At 33.7% G+C, this 22,244-nt stretch overlaps 4 protein-coding genes across 4 annotated transcripts; 1 reads left to right on the forward strand and 3 right to left on the reverse strand.

Moving 5' to 3' along the window:
• Positions 1-1,143, reverse strand: LOC140184793 (uncharacterized). Its single transcript, XM_072237968.1, has one exon. The coding sequence runs from the start codon at positions 1,141-1,143 to the stop codon at positions 1-3; it is 1,143 nt and encodes a 380-aa protein (XP_072094069.1).
• Positions 1,144-11,897: 10,754 nt separating this feature from the next.
• Positions 11,898-14,889, reverse strand: LOC112800492 (BTB/POZ domain-containing protein At3g49900). Its single transcript, XM_025842798.3, has 4 exons — positions 14,741-14,889; positions 14,581-14,650; positions 12,968-13,489; positions 11,898-12,863 (listed from the first exon to the last, which is right to left on the reverse strand). Exons 1-4 carry the CDS (start codon positions 14,887-14,889, stop codon positions 12,261-12,263), a joined length of 1,344 nt encoding a protein of 447 aa, XP_025698583.1. The 3' UTR covers positions 11,898-12,260.
• Positions 14,890-15,445: 556 nt separating this feature from the next.
• Positions 15,446-16,673, forward strand: LOC112800494 (large ribosomal subunit protein uL24z). The gene has a single exon (XM_025842799.3). The coding sequence runs from the start codon at positions 16,040-16,042 to the stop codon at positions 16,478-16,480; it is 441 nt and encodes a 146-aa protein (XP_025698584.1). The 5' UTR covers positions 15,446-16,039; the 3' UTR covers positions 16,481-16,673.
• Positions 16,674-18,303: 1,630 nt separating this feature from the next.
• Positions 18,304-21,380, reverse strand: LOC112800495 (mitochondrial outer membrane protein porin 2). The gene is made up of 6 exons (XM_025842800.3): positions 20,568-21,380; positions 20,360-20,427; positions 19,487-19,597; positions 19,307-19,393; positions 19,013-19,221; positions 18,304-18,899 (listed from the first exon to the last, which is right to left on the reverse strand). Exons 1-6 carry the CDS (start codon positions 20,614-20,616, stop codon positions 18,593-18,595), a joined length of 831 nt encoding a protein of 276 aa, XP_025698585.1. The 5' UTR covers positions 20,617-21,380; the 3' UTR covers positions 18,304-18,592.
• Positions 21,381-22,244: the final 864 nt, after the last annotated feature.

Here is a 22,244-nt window from a genome sequence, read left to right on the forward strand (position 1 = left end):
CTACACCATGTAAAGTCCCTGTGAGTGGAGAGTAACTGTTTTCACAAAAAGAGACTCATTCCAAGTTCGATGCATCAAATGTTTTGTCTTAAAAGTATTGAACTTATTCCTTGATAAAAGAAGTTCAGTTTTCTCTCCATCATTAGCTCCACCATGATTGTTCCTAGACTCCAAAAGTGAAATAATATCTTTACCAACAAACAAAGTAGGATTGTAAGGAATCCGCAAGCCAGAAATTTTTAGCATCTTTTCCCAAATCAGCTGATCTTGACCATCACGAATAATTTTCCACAAATTAATTTGGATGGTCCATCCTACATATAGTGTGGATATGAACCCAACTCCATCATTGAAGTGTGTTAAGGAGTGGTAAGTTGATTTAACAGCATCCGGGACCTCACCCTCGTAACATAGCCTTTGTTGCAAGTTGAAAGTGACGATTAATGCTGGTTGAGCATAGGAGGTGCCTTCCCACCCTATCCAATAAACAATCCCATTTTTCATAATGTACTTCGGGCCAATCTTCTGGACTTTGCTTTGAATTGTTCCGAAGTGCTTCCAATTCCTCTCGTATGAATTGTAGAGAGTCCAAGACATTTTGGTGTCAGAATAGTGCCTTTTGTACACATGCACTATCCCATACTCAATGGTATCTTCCAAATAACCAAAAGCATAGATAGAAACAGCATACCGTGAATGTTTTCTTGCTTCATCAGACGCAAAAGCAATCATTCGAGTTAAAGGATTCCAAATAAGAAGTCGAGAGATAAGGCCATCCTGAGAGTACCTTAGACAGAGATTCCCATGATCAGAACCTATAAGAGCATAGTAGCCAAAGTTGTTTATGGCCACTGGTATATTCAAATCAAGATGCTCGCCAGTTTGAGCATCAACCCTCTCAAACCACTGGGAGTTTTCATTAGCTGGATAGTATCCAATACCAATTATGATACTCTGCTCTCTATTTTTATTTTGCTTGTAATGTTCCTTCAGAAAGGCTGGTGTCGACAATGTATATCTCCATGACTTGTTTGTACTCCTACATCTCCCAACTGTCTTGGAATCAGCCTTAGCAAATATTTGCCAAACCAGTTCATCACCTAGATGAGGCATGCAAACTCTCTTTGATGGGGTGTGACTCATTTTTGAGATAGAACCGAGTAATGTTTGTGCAAAGCATGTTAAGTGAGAAGATGTTAGTTTGTGTTTTGAGTTTCCGACAATATAAAAAGGTGAGGCTTTTAGTGGTGTGTTCGTAAATATAAAGGTCGTTGGATAAAAAAATTAAGGTAATTCAAGTTTTAGAATTCAACTTGGTAGTACTAAGATGCCTTTTATTACTTATGTGTTTTTTAAAAAGTTCCATTACATTCTGTCAAAATTATTTTAGACTGTTTAAATAATTTAATGAATAATTTTCTTAACTCTTAACGTGTAAGTCCACAACCCATTAAAGTTGTGATGTTGAGACACGTACAAATATTCAATTAACTTTTTTATGCATAATGGTTACATATGTTGAAAATTATTTAAACTGGTTTATTAATTAGTGATCCTTTTATAGTTTTCTTCTTTCTTAGTTATGGAGTGCAATAGTGTGTATTAATTTGTATTGAATGTGGGTGGAATATAACTCTAATTTAGTCATAAAAAAAAATAAAAGAGAATTAGTTCTGTAATTAACTAATTCAAGGTATTTGAAAAGAAATTGAAGTTCCCTTAATGTATTGTTTTAACATTAACAATCTTAATGTCAAGAGGGGTTACCATCTAAGCGACTGTCTAGTACATTATACATGGAATTCCAGCTGTCATCAATTTGTAAATACGTATAGAGATGTAATTATCATCATCCAAAATGAATTTCATTTAAAACTCTATCATTACATCTATTATATAGTCCTTGTGGGTAATTGTGCATATCATTCCTATGACCATAAAGATCATTTGATCATTCCAAAATATTTGAATGATTTGGAAGATAATAAGTTACATACCTTGGTCGTGACTAATTATTTATTCAACATATGTATTGCTTATAACTTGATTTGATTGCATTCAAGTTGATTTAAATTGAAGAAAATTTTACTCCTCTCTTATTAGAGAAATTAAAATGATATTCTTTTTCTCTTTATTTTTGCTAAAATGTACATCTTTTTCTCTTTTAACTTTTAAAAGTTTTTTTCTTTAATCTTTTTAATTTTTTTGTGTTAATTAATGTTAATTTTATCTATTTCTCAAGAAAAGTAGATTTTTTTACAGAAATACCCTTTAATAAAAGTTTTATTTTTTTATCATTAAATTTTGCTTACCAAAATATCATTTAATAATTTTTTTTATTAAGTGATATTTTTACCAAAAGATGAGGAAAAAAATAGAATTAATTTTTTTAAGATATCATTTAAAAATATTTTAATTCTTAAATTGTGATTTAACAAAAACTTGCGTTAACAATTAATTTTATATTTTACTTTAATTTTTGTTATATCGATATATTATTTTAACAATAAATGAAAATTTTTTTACCACTTTTAATATGTATAATAATTAATATATATTGATATCGAGAAATAATTCAACCATATTTTTTTTATTTAATGTTAGAATAATATATATTGATATGGAAAATGAATCTAAAATATAACTGTAATTGTTAATGAAAATGTTGGTAAAATCATATTTTACTATTAAAAAAATTATTTTAGGGTATCTTTATAAAAAGTTCCTTAATAACTAAAATTTCTTAAAAAATTTTGTAGTCAAAATACAATTGAATCAATCCAAAAATAATCTATGAAAGGATATTTTGGTAAGCAAAGTTTAATGACAACACAAAAATTTTTGTTAATAGGTATTTTTGTAAGAAATAATTTATTTTTTCTTTTTAAATGGATAGATTTAATATTAATTAACACAAAAAATTTAAAATAGATTAAAAATGAGATTTTCTAATACTCATAAAGAAAAAAAAACATTTTACAAATAAAAGAGAGGAAAATGTCATCTGAGTATCTTTCAAAATAGGAGAATGGAAATTTCTCTTTAAAATGCAGTAAATGTGTATCTTTCATAGTAATTTATAGAATAACATTTTTTTGACCCTTTGACACATGGATTTTGTTTATAAATAAAGCAATATACTCCGCTTGCCATACGGCCTCTCATATAATGCTCTGCTTGTCAGAATTTTTTTCTATGTATATAGTGTAATGATAATTCTTGTGCAATTGGAATTCCATTTAAAATAAATTCACTCTCACTAAAGATTTATCTGAGGTTTTTAAAATCCAATATAAAATTAAATCTCATATTAGTTAATAGTTATTAAGACGTTATAATTAGCCCTAAGTTATAATTAGCACATATTCTAAATCTTGTAGGATTATGGCCAACCGTTTAGTCTCTACCTGCTGGTTACAAAATCACTGGGATCCTCTTTGCCTACAACCTCACCAATTATATCTACATGTCGAGAAACAAAATAAGCTTAGCTTTAGAAAACAAATCCAAGTTACGGGGTTGGGGAAAATGTTTATATTAGAAAGTTATGTAGACCACCAAAGGATTTCTTACCAATAAGTTCAGAGTTGTCGAACTTATCAAAAGTAAGATATTCCTTAAATGACTTTAAGCGAAAGGCATCAAGTGGAAAGCTTGGATGTTCAACGTGATGAATCCTGGTCCGATGTGAGAAAACCAATATATATTTATCCGGAGTTACGTTGGGGTATATAGTGTTATCCAAAACAACGAAATTTTTCATCGTGTACATCTAAAACTCCAATATGACATCCTTCCACTTCTTAATCAACGGTATCGAAGCTTTGCAACCTATGAAAATAAATATTATTTATGGATAAAATAATTTAAATAATTCATTAAATTTATTTCTGTTTAATTCTTATTGATAGGTTGTAAAATGCTTATTTAAAAACTACCTTTGTTTTAGAAATTAGTAATTTGTATTTTTTTTTTGGTATTATTATTGGTAGGTTGTAGAAGGTTATTTGAAAAGTACGTTGATTTTATTCATTTTGTTTCTCCGTTTGGGTTCTCCTTGTCTTTCTGCAGTTCTTTTAATTATAGTTCTTATTAAGGGGCTCAATGCTCTGTGTTATGTTTCCAGATTTTTTTTTTCTAGTAATGCAAAATGTCTTTCTTGCTTTCCCTACAAATGCACACAGTTTCTATTCTGAGGTAAATAAGAGTAGGGCATAGTAGTTGATGACAATGAACATATCAATGTCTTAAAAGAAATCCTTGATTTGGTATCATGAGACGTGACTGCTGAAATAATCTACTTGTTTTCCTTCTCATTGATTAGCCAATATAGGAGCCATGGGTCCTATTAGGTAACGTTTTAGGTCAACTAATATATTTAGAGGTGGTCTTATTCAACTTTTTTATCTCTAGTGTTGGATAATGGTATAATACAATAGACACTAACCTTGTATTATTATATAATGGCACAGCCTGAACTTCGAGAAAAAAAAGTATTGCAGTGCATGACCCTTAATAATATATTTGACAGGATTGCACTACTTATTGTGTTTAGGATAGATATATAGCATTATTGACCATTAGTCCAGATTTCACATAGCTTCAAAAAGAAACTGGCATGACCAGCAGACTTGAAGCATGTTAAATTGATCTGATGTCCTGCGTAAAACCTTTCCACTTTTGTCGTTAGCTTACGATTTGGATAATTTACTGTGCCCTTTAAAAAAGCTCTTTTTGAGAATGGTTTTGTGAATTCCTGTTACTCATAAAGATAAGCTATGTTCATTAAGAGAACACTATTGTTAAGAACATGATTATCTTTTGTCCATGATAAAGATAAGTGTAAAAGATATATAACATTATTGATCATTAGTCAATAAAAATAAGTGCAAAAGACAATCAGTTATAAGCTAATATTATTAGTAAGGAGTTTTAAAACTACATGTAGATGAACAAAGAACCGTCTTAAAAAATGTTGGGTTTTGTATAATAAAACACTATTATCCCTTTCTTTGATGATCCAATATAAGAGACATGGCTCCTATTAGTTCATGTTTTAGGTCAACTAATATGATTAGAGATGATATTATTTAACAATTTATACTCTAACATTGGTAGTGAGATTATATAATGGACAATAACCTTGTATTGTTTTATTATATAATAATACATCCTGAATTCTGAAACTTGATTTGAATGATCCAAAAATATTTTTTATTAAGGGTTAGATACATACCACTATTAACTTTTAGTCTACATCCCTATATAACTTGAAGATGAAAATAGCACATTGACCAATACACTAAATGCATTTTAAATTTGGTGATATATCTTGGCTAAAATCTTTCACTTTCCATTGTTAGCTTAAGATTTTGGTTGTTTAATGTGCCCTCAGAAAAGCTCTTTTTCAACGATCTGTCCCTGATAAATATCTACAACATTCATGAGTTTGGAAAATTTAAATGGCTTTCCATATTAAAAGGAAACACTATTGTTAAGAAAGTGATTATCTTTTGTCACTCATAAAGATAAGTTCATAAAATTGAAACAATATTATTAGTGTCTTGAAAAAGTTGGGTTTAATGATCTCTTTAAATATTCTTTCATTAAAATTAACTTATTGTCTTAACTAAGAGAGAGACTATGTGTGTGTAATTGAAATTTCTTTTAAGGTATTTTTCAAATGCACAAAATCATTACTTAAGAAGTTATGAAATCCCAAAAAAAATATCTATACTTTCTCGAAGAATAAGTTAGACCAAAATTGATACACTTTTTTACTCTAGATGTGACTTAAAAAATTTGGGAGGGTGGGAGTACATGTCCAATGGATATCTTCATGGACTTAACCAATATTATAGACTATAGATAAACAATGGAAATTTAGTCTTGACTAATGCCTAATCTCTTTCCCTTTTACTTTCCATTGTAAGCTTAAAATTTGACTTGTTTGAATAATACGAAAAAGTGTGATTGTAGATTGATTGATATAAATTGTTTCTTTACTTTGACGTAAAAGTTTATCTCATCGATTTAGCGTGTGAGAATGCCTTACCTTCATGACGGAAATAATTACTATGTTAGTATTGTTTAATTATTAATTTCAAATTATACATTGAAATCTGAGTCCATATCAATAGTTACTTTAATTTGTTTGATGAGACAAAATCCTAATAGGAATATAAAGCACTTATCATATTTTAAAATAAAAATTTGTCAGACAAAAAGGTGATTGAAATTGGATTTTTTATACACATATAGATTCTTCAAATGTAATATATCTATAGAGTATTTTTGGTTGATTTTATTATATTTTAAAGAGTAAGTCATGGTCCTCATTGCATAATATGTCTTGTCCACCACAGCTGAAAATTTATTTTGATGTAAAGAACTTATTTATTTGATTTTAGGTTGAATTACTCTGTTGGTCCCTTTATTTTATAATTTTTTCAAATAGGTTCTAAAACTTTTTTTCTTTTTAAATAGGTTTTTGCACCAACTTATTTTTTTTTAATTAGGTCCATCTTGGTTATAAAAGATATGTTTATAGGAACCCAACTAAACAAAAAAAATGGTGCAGGCACCCGGATATCCTAACAAAAATTTGGTGCAAGTACTCAATTAAAATGAAAAAAAGTACAGAGACTTAATTAAATTTTTCGCAAAACTATAGGGAGGAACAAAGTAATTAAACCTTTCTTTTACTATTAGCAATGAGAACCTTGATCAATTTTAAACTTCATGGCATTCTTTTAAGGATTATGTTTCATTTTCTTTATCTAGCCGAATTTCATATATGTGTTTCCTATTGAGTTTATTGGTATAGATATCGTAATTTAATTAGTATAGAACTATCATTTCTCTCCTTTTCACTTTAAAATATTAAAATATTCAACTTTCTAGGTAAAAGAAAAACAAATGAAATCTTGATCTCTTCCTCACATGTAGATATGATGGGATAACTTTTTGGCATGCTGTCATTCTAATTTATCGTAAACTTTAATTTTTGTTCCATCTAATATCTTATACTTGGCAAAACTATTTAGGCACACGGTTCTTGTACTTATTAAATGAAATATTTTAAGATTCTGTAATTGTATATTCTTTATACAACATAGATCTAACTTTAGTAAATTTCATTGTTCATGACATGTTCTTTGTCCAACTGAAATCCCAAGTTCTCTTATTGATGACAATAATATTGATATGATTATATAGTTATGCTAAATTGTTGTAGTTACATTGGATATACATAAACTATTTACCTCTAGATATGCTAATGCAAATTATGACTACACTTCTCTAATGATGGTTTGGCTGTCTATTTCATTTAGCATCAAAAGTCTGTCTTCTTTTAAAGTTTACGGATTTCACTTAAGTGCAATACAAAACATTGTCATGACATTACAAACTTAAACATTGCATAAAATATAGCCATTAAACAGTGTACTTTGACAATGTAGTCTTAAATTGTAGCAAATGTTCTTAGGTTCATAAATATTACAAAATAAAAGACATACAAAATATTTTATAACATTATCTAACATTCCATTTTTATGACTCAATGCTGCACTTGAGCCATATTTGCCTTGATCTTCTTTACACCCTTCCTGCCACCTCTATTAGTTGACAGTTGTCCTTCATCCTCATTCTCATTCATTTCTTGATTGGCTGGATTTAAGAGGCTGGTAGTTCTCTTACCAGGGGTTTTGCATTTGAGGGTTGATATACACTCCTCCATTCCATCCTACATAGAAAGATATCTCAATACATACCATGATATATTTAAAATAGGAATCTCTCCAAATCTTGATAGATATAAGCAAAATTAGTCTACTCTTTAAACCTTAAACATATCTTTACTTACCAGTGTAAACTGAGGATCAGTATCAGACTTAATATTAACAATATTTTCTGACATGTCCAAGGAGTTGTTGCCCCCAATTTCCTATTTTGAAAAAAAATATTTCTCTATTTAGGTATTATAGTTAACCCACATTGAATAATTCATTCTGCTTGACACTTTAAACATAAGTTATAAACGTACAGTAAAAAATGTAGATGTACTCTCAGCAATTTCTTTGGGCATATTCTTCTCAATGATATCTTCATCATCACAAATTTTCATAACAGTATATATTTGATCAAAACCCTTGATATTAGCAGACTTCACATTAATCTTAAATAGAACTTTCCTATCCATCATGTTATCAAAGGTGGGTGGATAAGCATCATCACCTATAACCTGCAAGTTATGACATGACTTTATAAAACTATAACATGCAAACTATAGGTTATATGATGAATATAAGAATGAAATGCCACTTTCTAAACACTAAAAAGCCTTTGATTGTACTGACATCATCCTCCATTACTTGTTCAGCTTTCTTTCCGCAAAGTTGACTTGTTTCCTTATCCCAAAGCAAGAGGGTGATACTCCCAGTTCCATCGTGGACCATGACCTGTACCTTGAACCTAAGATTACATATTAAGGAATAATATCATTTGAGAATCCAAACAGGTTTATAGTTTAAGATAATGATATAATTTTATTGATGAAAATAAATTTATCCACACCTCAAAGAAGCACAACCATGAGTGTGTCCACACCTGGTACATTCATATCTATTTCCAATAGGAGTATCAACTTTTTTTGGACATTTTCTGCATGATTTGTAAAACCAATCATCCTTGCCAACATTTAAAGATACAATGCTTGCACATATCCATATCGGACCTTCCTGTTTTCATTAACAACTTGAGTATTATCCTTTCAGTAAGACTGCAAAAAGTAACTAATATAAAAGGGATGAACTGAAAGTTATCATATATTATTTACCTCTTTAACATTAAGTGCTTGCTCAATAGTCTTCACCAAAACAGCACCTTGGTTTATCTCATCAGCTCCAGACCATCCCCCCTGAGATGAAACTTGGCTAATCCTAGAGGAACTTGCAGCCACTCCGCTAAGCAATCTACAAAATTCCCAAAGTTCTTTTAATATATTTTCCGCCTAGTGCTTATATTTTCAATGTATAAAAATGCATTTTGATGTATAATAAGATGATGCTAACCTATTTCGGAATCCAACAACTTCTTTTAAACCATCATTGATGTGCAGCTTGGAAACATAGAAATGACTCTGGACAGATGTTTTACCTAGTTTTTGTGCATTAATCCATCATAATACTTATGTCAGTAGGAGTTACTATATCAGGACAATTATAGTGATTTTTTCTCGTTTGTACAGCATGAAGAAGACATACCATTCCATCTATTGGGTTTAAAATATTGGAGCACTACAATGAGAGGTTCAACCCTTCCATCGTGAAGATGAGGTAAAAGCTCGTCTACCATTTTACCAAACAAAGCACAGCTAATCTTATTATTGCTGCCAATTGCATGAAAAAAATGTTGCATGAGACAACATGCACTAATTAAAGATTTATACATGTAAAGCCCTTAGTTATAATTAGCACATACTCTAAATCTTGTAGGATTATGGCCAACCGTTTAGTCTCCACCCCTTTGCTGGTTACCAAATCTCTGGGATCCTCTTTGCCTACAACCTCACCAATTATATCTACATGTCCAGAAACAAAATAAGCTTAGCTTTAGAAAATAAATCCATGTTCGGGGGTTGGGGGAAATGTTTATATTAGAAAGTTATGTACACCACCAAAGGAATTCTTACCAATAAGTTCAGAGTCGTCCAACTTATCAGCATTAAGCAATTCCTTAAATGACTTCAAGCGAAAGGCATCAAGTGGAAAGCTTGGATGTTCAACGTGATGAACCCTGGTCCGGTGTGAGAAAACTAATATATATTTATCCGGAGTTACCTTGGGGTATGTAGTGTTATCCAAAACAACGAAATTTTTCATCGTGTACATCTGAAACTCCACTATGACATCCTTCCACTTCTTAACCAATGGTTTTGGTATCGAAGCTTGCAACCTATGACCCTACCATTCACAATGCACATGTTTAATCACATTAGGTTCTTTACTAATACATAAACACCTTACAAAAATGAAAAAAAAAAAACCAAAAAGCTCTAAATGTAGACTACTTGCCTTACTGTCCTGAAGCACCAGCTCCATGCTCATAACCTCTTTGTCATTAAATCTACTTGGAACATCCCATGCCCTAACGACAAAGACCTTGAAACTCCAATGAAGAGTTTTTGCATTCACATCAGCAAGGTAATCAAAGTTCTCAGCCATGATGATACAGTTTGCAGGGGGCGAAACTCTTTTTTCTTTTTGGTGATGGATGAATATCTTGTTTCGTTTTTTGAAAGAGAGTACAGCAGTTTGCGATGTCAAAGAAAAAAGGATGTTATAAATAAATAGCAGTTTTTTTGGTCATTGTAATGTATTTAACTTTTAACAGTTGCCGCCTTTTTTTCCAGGATTGTTCAAAAGCATGTGTTTTAAATCTCACTATTATTCTAATATATTTTGATACAACATTTTTGGTATTACGGTATTCACTACTTTTCTTGTTATACATAAATATAAAAAATAAGATAATATATATATGTATATATATTTCAAAAACAAATAAGTAAAAGAAAGTAATATATAAGTTGAACACTTGTCAATAAAAGAAAGTTCCACTTGTCATGCACCTAACTATTCACTGCTCTCTTATTATATATAATAAGATAAGATAAGTGGGCCTGAGAAGAATTCAAAGCCACCGCAACTGATGATGAAGCCGTTGCATTCATGAAGGCGGAATAGGATATTATATAGTTAAGGAAGGAGTTGGAAACTGATCGGCACATTTTAATTTTGATATCGAAAAAATTGTTGTGTTATCTACTATTATTAAAATTTTATTGTTATTTAGAGTGTGAAAGAAGACAGTTTAACAATTCGAAAGGTTTGATTTAGATTTTTAATATATTTTTATTTTTTAACTACAAAATTTATCTTCCAATTTGTTACACACTTGACAAAAAAAAAATCGCACACACAATATCTAGAGTCTAATTTGTTCATCAATCAAGTTTGAGCATAAATAAAAAATTAGGTTCTCTCTCTCTGACAATATGTGTCCTTCGATTTGTGTATTATTGTTTAAAAAAAAAAGTTAACTCCATATCAATATAATACATCTAAAGTTCTAAACAACCCATAACAACACAAAACACGTCATGAAAATCCATTAAAGAAAAAGAGCCATTGATTGGAAGTAAATGCTGTGTACTTTTTCATACTTTTGCATCCCTTATGATCATCTGCTATTCTGGTTTGTGGGTTGGGCCGTTGCCGAACGCCCGAACCCATAACGATGACAAAAAAAAAAGAGCATTATTCGAGGTAAGTTGAAGGTGTATGCGTCTTCAACTGAGAGAATAGTAACACACAACAGTTATTACTTATTAGGTGAAAATTAACCAAAAATAGATAAAACAATAAGAGACAAATTTATAAATTTGTTGATAACAAGTAGCCAAGTAGGTGAGCCTCCATGATTGTGCCGGTTTTCAGTTATGATGAGCTGGCATGAAAGAATTGTGATGATTATGATTGGCACAACTAATAAAATATTAGCTACAATCACATGCAAAATAGTACCTTAGACTGACATAATCACCTTACTTCCTACATATTTATAGATTGACCGTTTGACCTTAGTCCAACAACAAACACATTGGACTAAGCAAGTGATGATTCTGGTTATCAATGTGGCCTACGCACTCATCAATTCATGTCTGGATTGCTTTTGTACCTGTACTAAACTCCATCTAACCGATGCTTAGAGCTTTCCTTAACTTGTATGGCTTATATGCCTACTTAGTGTACCCAACTAATCTTTTATCCAATACCTGCCAAATACAAGGACCTATACATATACATAGCCAAGTCTAACCAAGCTCATAGCACTACATAATTAGTTATATCGATTCAAACCAATAATTAAGATTTGGATTACAAAGACTTGCGTAACATTTTTATACAGGGAGAAAGTAAGAGGTAAACAATAAAACCGTGAAAGTGCTAATCTCCATAATACAGTTAATTTAGCATTTTCTTCGCTAAGCATGGTAAACGAAACTTGTACCACACAACATACTGAATACATTAACTTCAAGAATGGCGACTGAGATAAATTATTACGTCTAAATAATATAATTAAAAAAAATTGGAAACAAGAAGCTAAGCATGAGTTGAATCTGGTGGAAGAAGTGCAGTAACATTAGTGATCGTCACGATATCCCGGCGAAATGTATGTACATAGTTCAATTTCTATAAGCTTTTCCTATGAAATGCATTCTTGAGGCCACTCATCAACCTCTGCCTAAGTGATTTCGTCATCCTTGGAGTCCCACTCTCCCCATCATACATTAGCGCCGACGACGACACTGAACCCCTTCCACCTCTCCCTATTTTTCTCTCCTCCGCCGCAGCCGGCATAACGTGGAAACTCGCCGAACGCTCTGAGTTCAGCGCATTCAACTTCCGCTCCTGCTGCTCCGCATCGGCGGCATGGTGGTCCAGCAGAATCTTCCTCATCCCATTAAGCTCCTTCTCCAGGCTCTGAATCCGAGAGCACGTCGAATCCATCGCCTCCTTCAGCTGAGCCGTCTGACGCCGAGCCGAGTCACGCCGCAGAATATCCCCTAGTGATTCTCGCTCATCTTGTTGGTTCCCGCCGGAAGCAGCAGCCGCCACCGCAATAGAGCGGCGCGTGTTGAGATGCTCCACCAGCATCGCTCGCACTATGAACCTCAAAGGCACTCTCGGATTCTGAACACACTCCATCAACACACGCGGCGATAGCTTCGTACAATCTATCGAATTGCACAACTGAGATTTCTGTTCCTCAGTAAGTTTCCCGTTCTTGTTTTCCTTCATGAAACAATACGAGTACAACACAGTAATCAATTTAATTAATTAATTAATTTTTAATGGAAAAATAAACACGTGACGTGACGTGACGTGACGTGGCGCACCTTGAAATAAAGATCAATCATCCTGTAGAGAACGTCGTGGTGGGGAAGGCGCGCATTGATGGAATCAACGACAGATTGAAAATCCTGAGGGCGAATCTCTACGACGACGTTTAAGCAAGTTGCATCGATGTCGTGACCATCGTAGTCATCCCAAACCAGCGCTTCAATGCACCTGCTTACAAGCGACGCCGTCGTTTCGGCCTCGGGAAGCAGAGCCATGCAGGACCGCAGAACCACCGATGCGTACTCTTGGTCAATACCAACGATTCTGTTGAAGTAGGATTCCGCCACGTGGCAGAGATTCTCCCCGTCGTAGCCTCTGGAATCCGTCATGCCGAGCAGCCCCGCCGCCGTCCTGATGGCGGCGACGTTATTGGGCGTGAGGTGGACTCTGCTGCTGTAACAGAATTCTGCGATGGCGGCGAAGGTGTGGGGCGTTATGTTTAACGGCGGGGAGAGTGTGAATTCGGTGAGGTTCGTTAGGTGGCGTTTGAGATAGGAGCTCCGTGAAATGATGCGATCCTGAAAGGGAGAGGTGTGTGATGACGCGTCATTTCATTTACACAAGGGAACAAATAAACAAACAAAATTAGAAAAGTGAAGCACATTCTTTTATGTCATCAAATCAAATAAAGGGAACGTCCCCTCTTTGCCGGAATTCAAAAGCAGAGAGAAAGAGCCTTAAAGCTCTGCTTTGCCAGAAAAGCCTATCCGACAAAACCAGAGCATCGTTCAATGTGGCTTTGCTAATAAGAATTTTTGTAATTACTATTTTGGCAATGTTCATGGGGTATGAAATTGAGCACCCTATAAATTTAGGAGTTGAATACTCTAAGGATTAAGAAAGAGTAGTGATAGAATAACCTTTTTTATTTTGGTATTGGTTGGGTAATAACAGTGAGACCTTTGTTGTGTAGTGAAGAACAAGAAAACGACACCTCTGGTGGGGTTACTGATATGTTCTTTTAAGCACAGGAATAGGACAAATTTGGGTACTGAGTGTGAGTGATCCTAATCGAGGAGAATTTAAAACAATTGAAAGCCAACTGTAAAAGTGGATCAAGCTGTTCCAGCTGAATAAGAAATCATCCCACATGTTTTGCATTGATACAAGCTAGCAATCCGTAGTAAATAACTAAATATGAATGCTGAGAACAATTACAATGTAGGAAGAAAGAGAAAGAGAGAGAGGGGGAGGGGGGGGTTAGATAGATAGATTTCACAAATCCTGTATGGTAGGGTAGGTCACACAACTTATTAATGGGAATCCCACTGCTACTTGCAGTACAACGGTTAATCACGTCATATTCTATAGACCGAAACAAAATTAGATTTTTCTCCACTGTCTCCCTCAAGTAATCAAAGTCGTGTTTTCACATTATTATCAAATATCAATCACAAATTTAGAATTTTCAGGGTTGGTATACGTTGCATTAATGTCATTGCTGCAATTGCAGCCAAAGTAGCTGCAGATTTTTTTTCCCTCTTAATATAAAAAGTTACACATCAAGCTACAATGCAACGGTAAACTAAGGCATTAACACTAATAAACGTAACCGAAAGAAAAAGCATCGACTGAATTTGAAACAAAATGCAAGGAGTTATTAACAAACCTTGTGTAGGCGAAAGCAGGTTCCTTGAACACGTAGCAGGAGGTCCGTTTGATGGCCAGAAGACAGAGACCTGAACCGAATCGATAATTTTGCTTAGAGAGAATATATATAACGGAAAAAGGAAAGGAGAAAGAAATAATTATAATGATGTAATTATTACCAGGCGCTGATAGTTGAGTGAAGGAGTGGGGGAGAAGAGGAGAAGGAGGGTGGAGAGAGAGAGGGGGAAGAGGAGGTGGAAGAGAACTCGGGTTCTTCCTCATAGATGGTGTCGATAACACCGAACTGGTGGTTCCACCCGTTACTCATCTATCTAACTATCTTCCTTCCTTCTTCCCAACGATCCTAACGCGCTTTTCAGGGCACACTCAATGCTTCCACTGCTATTTTCATGACCGTATAGGTGTATCAGTATGATTCTTTGGGAGCTCATAAATATTGGTTCAGGGAACGCTATTAATGGCACATGTGATTTTGATGACTCATAAATGCCTCTCTTTAATTTCGCCCTTCCCTTCCCTTTCTCTCCTTTTATTTCTTTTTCTACACTACAACCAGTAGTAATACTCCTGGTAATATATTTTTACTCTCCTCTCGTAATCAAGTCCTCAATATTTTAATCTGTTTTCCAAAATCGGAACAAATCAGATTTTGCATTTATATAAATGGATGGATTTGGGTTTATATGGCCATGTGGCATACCAACCAAGTAATGGACGGCCTAGTTTTTCCTACCATGTGATGTCAACAGTAGCTAACAATCAAGATTGAGTAACCAAAGAAGGACAACAATTTCCTCTCTCTTATAAAATCCAGTAATGCACATGCACTCCAAGCGGTTCTGCATTCTAAAAAACAGAATTAACAAATTTATCAACGTAAGATCGAAGACAAAAGCACACACGCTAACCCCATATTTATCATTCATTTATTTTTCCTCTTTCGTGAGTTTACCAATCCAAATAATGCGTTACACACTTCTTACTTATTTGCTCAATTTCCATTAGTCAAAACAGTTTCATTTTTTTTTACGGTTTAAGAATTTTCAACTTTTTTTTTTATTTTGGTCATATTTTTTTTTTTATTATTTGCATTACAATGTTTTTGGACATGTTGAGTTTCAAATATATTTTTTGTCCTTGTTGAATTTCACACATTTTTTTTTGGTCATGCACAGTTTGGATTTGGAAATGGGAATTTTAGACTTTTTTGGTCATGGGGAATTATTAAGCCCATTAGGCTGTTAGCCCAATAGATCCAAGATACGGTCAATTTGGAAAATTGGTCCAATAGGCCCAATACCTCGTCCCAAAAAAAAAAAAGACGACTCTGAAACCCTAGTTTTGAGCTTTTGATATATACACCCTTGCATTGCCGTCACATAGCGAGAGAGAGATAAGAGAAACCAAAACCCTTCGCCTTTCTCAGCACACCAGAGAGTGTAAGTAACAGAGCCAAAATGAAGTACAATCCTAGGGTTTCAAGCAGCCGTAGGAAGAGCCGCAAGGCTCACTTCACTGCTCCGTCGAGCGTCCGCCGCGTTCTTATGAGCGCCCCGCTCACCACCGATCTCCGATCGAAGTACAACGTGCGCTCCATGCCGATCCGTAAAGACGATGAGGTGCAGGTGGTTAGGGGAACCTACAAAGGCCGCGAAGGGAAGGTGGTTCAGGTTTACCGTCGCAAATGGGTGATCCACATCGAGCGCATCACACGCGAGAAGGTTAACGGATCCACCGTGAACGTCGGAATCCACCCATCGAAGGTGGTGATTACAAAGCTCCGATTGGACAAGGACAGGAAGTCTCTTCTTGACCGCAAGGCCAAGGGTCGTGCTGCCGCTGATAAGGAAAAGGGTACCAAGTTTGCTCCTGAGGATATCATGCAGACCGTTGATTAGTTCGTTCTCATTTTCATTTTTCTATATACTGCTACTTAGTTTGTTTCTGCTGTTAGTGTTGTTTCGTATTTTAAAGCTTTAACTATTTTTGGTCGCTAGTTTTTTTGGAGGGTCTGGATCTGAACAAATCCTGCGTTTTGAGGCCTATTATGTTTTGCTTATTTAATGAAATGCTTGACATTATTGCTGATAATGTTTCTTGAGTTTGTTTATTCTGGCTTGGTATAAGCATTGCTATGTTGGCTTGGAGTGCCTGCTCTATAGTGTGCTACTGTTTATATCTTTTGTTTGCTTTCACGGAAGCAAAAACCTTTATAGGTGGCACGTAGTTACCCTCAAGGCAGCTGGATTTAAATGTAATTTAGATAGGAATAGAGAGATGGAGAATTGGAGACACTAGTACACTTCTCTAGCACCTTGATTACATGCCTCTGTTCAAGTTAAGGGTAGTCTCATTAAATGATTCCACTATGATGTCATTTTGTGGCTCCTTCACCCTCTAGAAAATTGGACTCGGTAAAGTTTAAGAGGTTTCACTTTCAGAAATGCTCCAACCTTGAGAGCTTCTGTGAATAGACTAATAGAGTGATAATTTTACTGTTTTGGTTGTGTACTTGTATTCTTTACTTGGGATGTCGAATGCCTTGACTGCTCGAATTTTCAGTGTGTGATTGAGGATATCCCAAAGTAAGTTGTGGCCTAATTTCATTATTTGAGGGAAGTTACTTAATTTGCACCACTCCATCTTCATAAACAGTTCTACACACGGTATCCATAGATCCCACTACACCCAGTTCTCACATCAATCTTCTTCCTCTTCTATTTGTTTTACAAGGTAATAGTCTAATAGAGGTCTCTAAACCGCCCATCAGATCGAATAACATTTTTCTCTCTCGTTGTAGTTCGTACTTTTTGCATGCTCAGTGTATATAATATTTGATTGATTGTTTAACAACGGGACTGAACGCTTGAAAAAGCAACAAATAACTAAGCATGTTAAGTGTATTATGGTGGGCGATGATGGAATGTGAGATGCATATAGTTTGTTTCTTTTACAAGATTTTTCTTCTCAATGTGGTTTTGTTAGTACACTTTGCTATTTTAGATAAGAAATCATTTTGCATGACGAAAAAAAAAACCATTAAGAGATAGGACTAAACAAATCCTCCCTTGTAAAATAAATCGTTCTCTCCGTAAGTTTTGTTGGGTCAGAGGAATTTGTTCGTCACAATTGAAATTTACCTTGTTAATGTCTAAAGGTCGGATATTAATGTTCTCGAGTAGATGACGTGACAGATGACGCACATGGTAAGATATTTTGCCTTTGATCTTGTTCCCCCTCCATAAGATTTGAAGGTGAAAAGAAAAAAGAATATCGCTGTTAAAATTAAAGAGAAAAAAATAATGGCCAAGGGTACGTTTATCCTTTGCGCCTTTTGCTCATGTTATTTTGTATAAAATTAGATCGAGGCCATTACTTCAAAAATATAATTTTAACGTTTTTGGTTGCCATAAGTATCATGCTCTAGTTTCCATTTCCCAACTAAGATTGTGATCTCCCACTTCAAAATAATAATAATATTCGTATCACTGTATATTTTTTACACTTTTTTATGGTATAAAAAAATAATGTTTTTTATTTTTTCTCAATTTTTATAATCATCCTTAATAACAAATATGAAAAATATAAAAAAAAATTGTATAAAAAGATAGTGCATATAGAATTCCTATAATAATAATGAGAGAATAATAGGCCATTAAAAGTAATCGTGTACTGTATGTGTATGTGAAAACCGTGCCACCGATAACTATTGAAAGTACAGTTTTAGGGGAAAATGCATAATATAACTTCTCATAAGAAACAGGACTCCTGTATCTCAGAATGCCGTCTACAATATAAGAGGGAAACAAGAATGAAACAAAATGTGAAACAAAATGTGAAACAAAAAGCAAATGGCAGTACCAAGTTATTGAAATAATTTAGTCGTCAAGAACCCAGAAACACTCATCAGTGGCACTACTTATTCTGCCCTCACTTCAAGGGCCACCCCAAAAAAATTGAATCAAGTTTGGAATTCATACAATGCATTCTTGAATTAGAGAAGAAAACCCTCAAGGTTTGAGGGCAATTGCCAATCCAAACCTGGGTTTTTTATCTAGGGCCTTGGTATCAACCTCACCAGAAACAGTCAGCACTGACTTTGGTATGATCTCATGCTGCAGGAGGGCGCCAAGCTTTCCATGATTGTTAAGCCTTGCTTTGACCTGTGTAAGATGGTCAACAGCAAAAGAGCCTCCAATTGTGAAAGTGTTCTCATTTGTAGAGAACCTTCTAGTGATCTCTGCAACAGCTGAGCTCATCTTTAACAGGTCCAGATGATGGAGATATGATGCTTTGATGGTGTCACCCTTGTCACCACTGATTGGAAAGTGAAACTTGTTAAATGTTAACATGGGGCGTTAAAACGGCATTGTTAAGAGATCTCAAACAAGACCATTTTTTTTTTTTTTTGACAGGCACAAGAAGCTTACAGGATTATCGAAGCAGATGAATCGGGTTTTGAGAAACTAATCCCAGCAGTGTACTTAGTAAAACGGCCTGAAGTAGTATCATAGCCTGCCTCACCACCAATCGCAATGCTTGGGGTACCAACAGTGGTAGAAACATCAATGATAGGGGATTGGTTCATTGCAATGGCTGTTGTCAAGGTAGCATGGTCATGGAAGTATTGAACCTCTAACTGCCAATGGCAAATCATACAAACTTCAGAAAAAACATAAGCTATTCATTTGGGACAAATTTTACAAGCCAGAAGATGTATATACCTTGCCAGAATTATAATCAGGCAGCTTAACTGAAGCAATAGTCTTGGTGGAAGGAATGATGTCAGTAAATGTGAGTGTAGTAGAGATCTGACACAGAAGAGGGTAAACGAATAAGATGATGTATTCGATAATGGAACTATCACTGTATTATAATCTAAAAAAAAAAATAAAGCAACCCACAATTGAGTCTGTGTCAACTTTGAGATCAACAAGAGTATTCCTATACTTATACTGTGCTGCAACATCCCCAACTGAGTGTCCACCTTTCTTCACGGCTGTTGAAGTAAGGGCCTAAGACAGAATCAAGAAGAAATCAGCTTACCAAAGTAGAAGATGCAGCAAGAGTTACACATTTAGAATGATGAACATTTAGCTCATTGTAACAATAACTGAGAGAAAAACATGCAACTCTAAATAACTAAAAAATGATATGTGTACAACCATTAATATACAAGGCTACAACTATTAATTAGGTTGTAACTCCCACTTACTTTTACCTATCACACCTTCTCCACCTTCAGATTTATGTATGAGTCTCAAATAGACACCAATAAATGCCAAAAATTCTAATTCTAAATAAGTGCGAAAAGACATACACAAGTACTCATGGATGCAACTGCAGTTAAGATTCTCCTTAGAACATCACCAAACATGTTCAGACAGAAGATCCTAAGAAGAGTACACCTGTACACGACCACCCATCCAGTAACTACATTTCTTATTTGTTTGATAGCATCAATAAACCTTGTCCGTACAACGGATTCTCTTAAATGCAATGCGGAATTCGAGTTAAATAATTTTTTGAAGGCAAATTCGTGATTCATTTGGGGGAAAAAGTCAATACATGAGGAAACTAAGCTTCTAAATTGGTAAAGGAGCATCGTCATTATCCTCATCATGCTAATCCTATATTAACTATAACGCATTGCAAACGGTTCATAGATATAACGATGGATCTCAAACACAAATCGATTATCCCTCATATGTAATACTCCAATTAAGGTAACTAAATGAGAATAGATTGGGTAAAATCCGAAAATCCGAAGAGCTTACCACTCCGGCGCCGCTGTAGGTGGAAACAGTGACTTTCTGATCGGAATTGTAGTCCTTAGTCAAAAGATCTACAATAAAAAACAACAAATGCAGATCTATTAAGTCTTTTGGTAGCTTCGAATCAAGAACGAAAAAATTGTGTTACAAGAGATGGAGACTCAGGTAAAAGAGATTGAGAAGAGAGTGAGAGAGCATAATGAGCTTTCACCTTTGGCTTTCTTGCCGATATCGGAGAACAGTCCCGGTCCCTTGGTCATCTTCGATTTCGTAGCTTACGAAGAGAGAGAATGAGAGAAGGAGAGAGAGAGAGAGAGAGAGAGAGAGAGAGAGAGAGAGAGAGAGAGAGAGAGGGATCTTGATGCACTGAACCACTGAGCTTCACGAACCAGGGTGTGGCGATGAAATGATAGCCTTTTTCTTTATTTTTTATTTGACAAAAAATAAAAAAATTTCCATCGCATGTAATTTTTGAATAATTATTTAATCATTCGTATAAATTTTTTTAACAAAATGAATTGTTTGAATGCCATTTATAAAAAAAATATTTTTTTATTCTTAATATATTTTAAATTATAATAAATTTAGATAATAATTTTATCAATTATTTAATAATTTAAAAATAATAAAAATATAAATATAATCAATTTATAAAGTTAATTGTTAAAAGTCGTTAGATAATAATTTAATTAAATTTATTAAATTATTTAACAATTTTTAACTGTGAACTTTTTATAGTGTATCTGAATTTTTATTTTTAAAAATATTTTTTATGAATTATTTTTTAAAATATTAGAAATGTGAAATAATAAGGTATGGTACTAGACTACTAGCACCAAGTCTATATGGATGGTTGAAGACTTGAAGTGGATCCGATCGATGATGTGCTGTGCAGAATCTTTCTTCTTTGATTCCGGTCGTTTTCAGCCGTTGATTTTTGAACGGGAGTAAGATGCCTTGGGAGTAAAGTGGTGTAAACCATCCATCACTCGCACTTCCGTAGTATCTTTTTCTCTGATGGACTGGTCCATACAAATATTTAGGTTCAGTTTAAGTAAATAGATTAATCAAGTTTTTTTTGAAAAATAATTTAAATAATAAATATTTATATTAAAAATAATTTATATTTATATTTATTTTTTTAAAACCCCTTGCCCTGCCTTTTCTAGCCTCTCCTTTTTGCTTTTTAAAAATATTTATTTTAAAAGAATAATAATAAAATTTTTTATTATAAAAAAATCATTTTTTATAAATTTTTTACAAATATTTAAATAATTTTTTAAAAGATTATAATTTAATTTTAAAAATTATCTCAAACATTAATATCATAATTTTTTATAAATTAAAAATAAAAGAAATATTTATGGACCTATCCAAATATCTGAAAGAGCTTCTGTTTATTGGGCTGTTTTTGGAAAATTAATAACTAAGATATTAATACATCATGACCCGAAAATCTCAAGGCCACACATGAACGTTCCAATGGTTTGATCTGTTTTCATTTGGTCCATAGGCTTCAATCAGTACTGCCAAAATGAGTTCAACTTGACCAAAACCTCCATGACAAAAAAAAAAAAAAAAACTTGACCAAAACCTGTGTAAATTGGGACTGTGAAAACATCAACTAACTATTAATATTGCATTTTTCGACCCGTTTAAGTGTTTGAGACGAGTAGTTTTAAGATATAATTTTAAAATTTTATGACAAAAAAATTTTGAGTTTGATTTTTGGTAAACTTCAAAAAGAAAAATAAAAAAATATTTTACAAAAAAACAGTAACTTGGATTTGCGTTAGAATTGGTTGGTTTGTTCTATAAATTAAGAAGGTTTGGTAATATCTGTCTCAAGTAGTTTTTGCTTGCATATCATAAATATCGAATTAACTCA

This window comes from Arachis hypogaea, chromosome 5 (genome assembly GCF_003086295.3).
Source record: "Arachis hypogaea cultivar Tifrunner chromosome 5, arahy.Tifrunner.gnm2.J5K5, whole genome shotgun sequence".
NCBI classification, from domain to species: domain Eukaryota; kingdom Viridiplantae; phylum Streptophyta; class Magnoliopsida; order Fabales; family Fabaceae; genus Arachis; species Arachis hypogaea.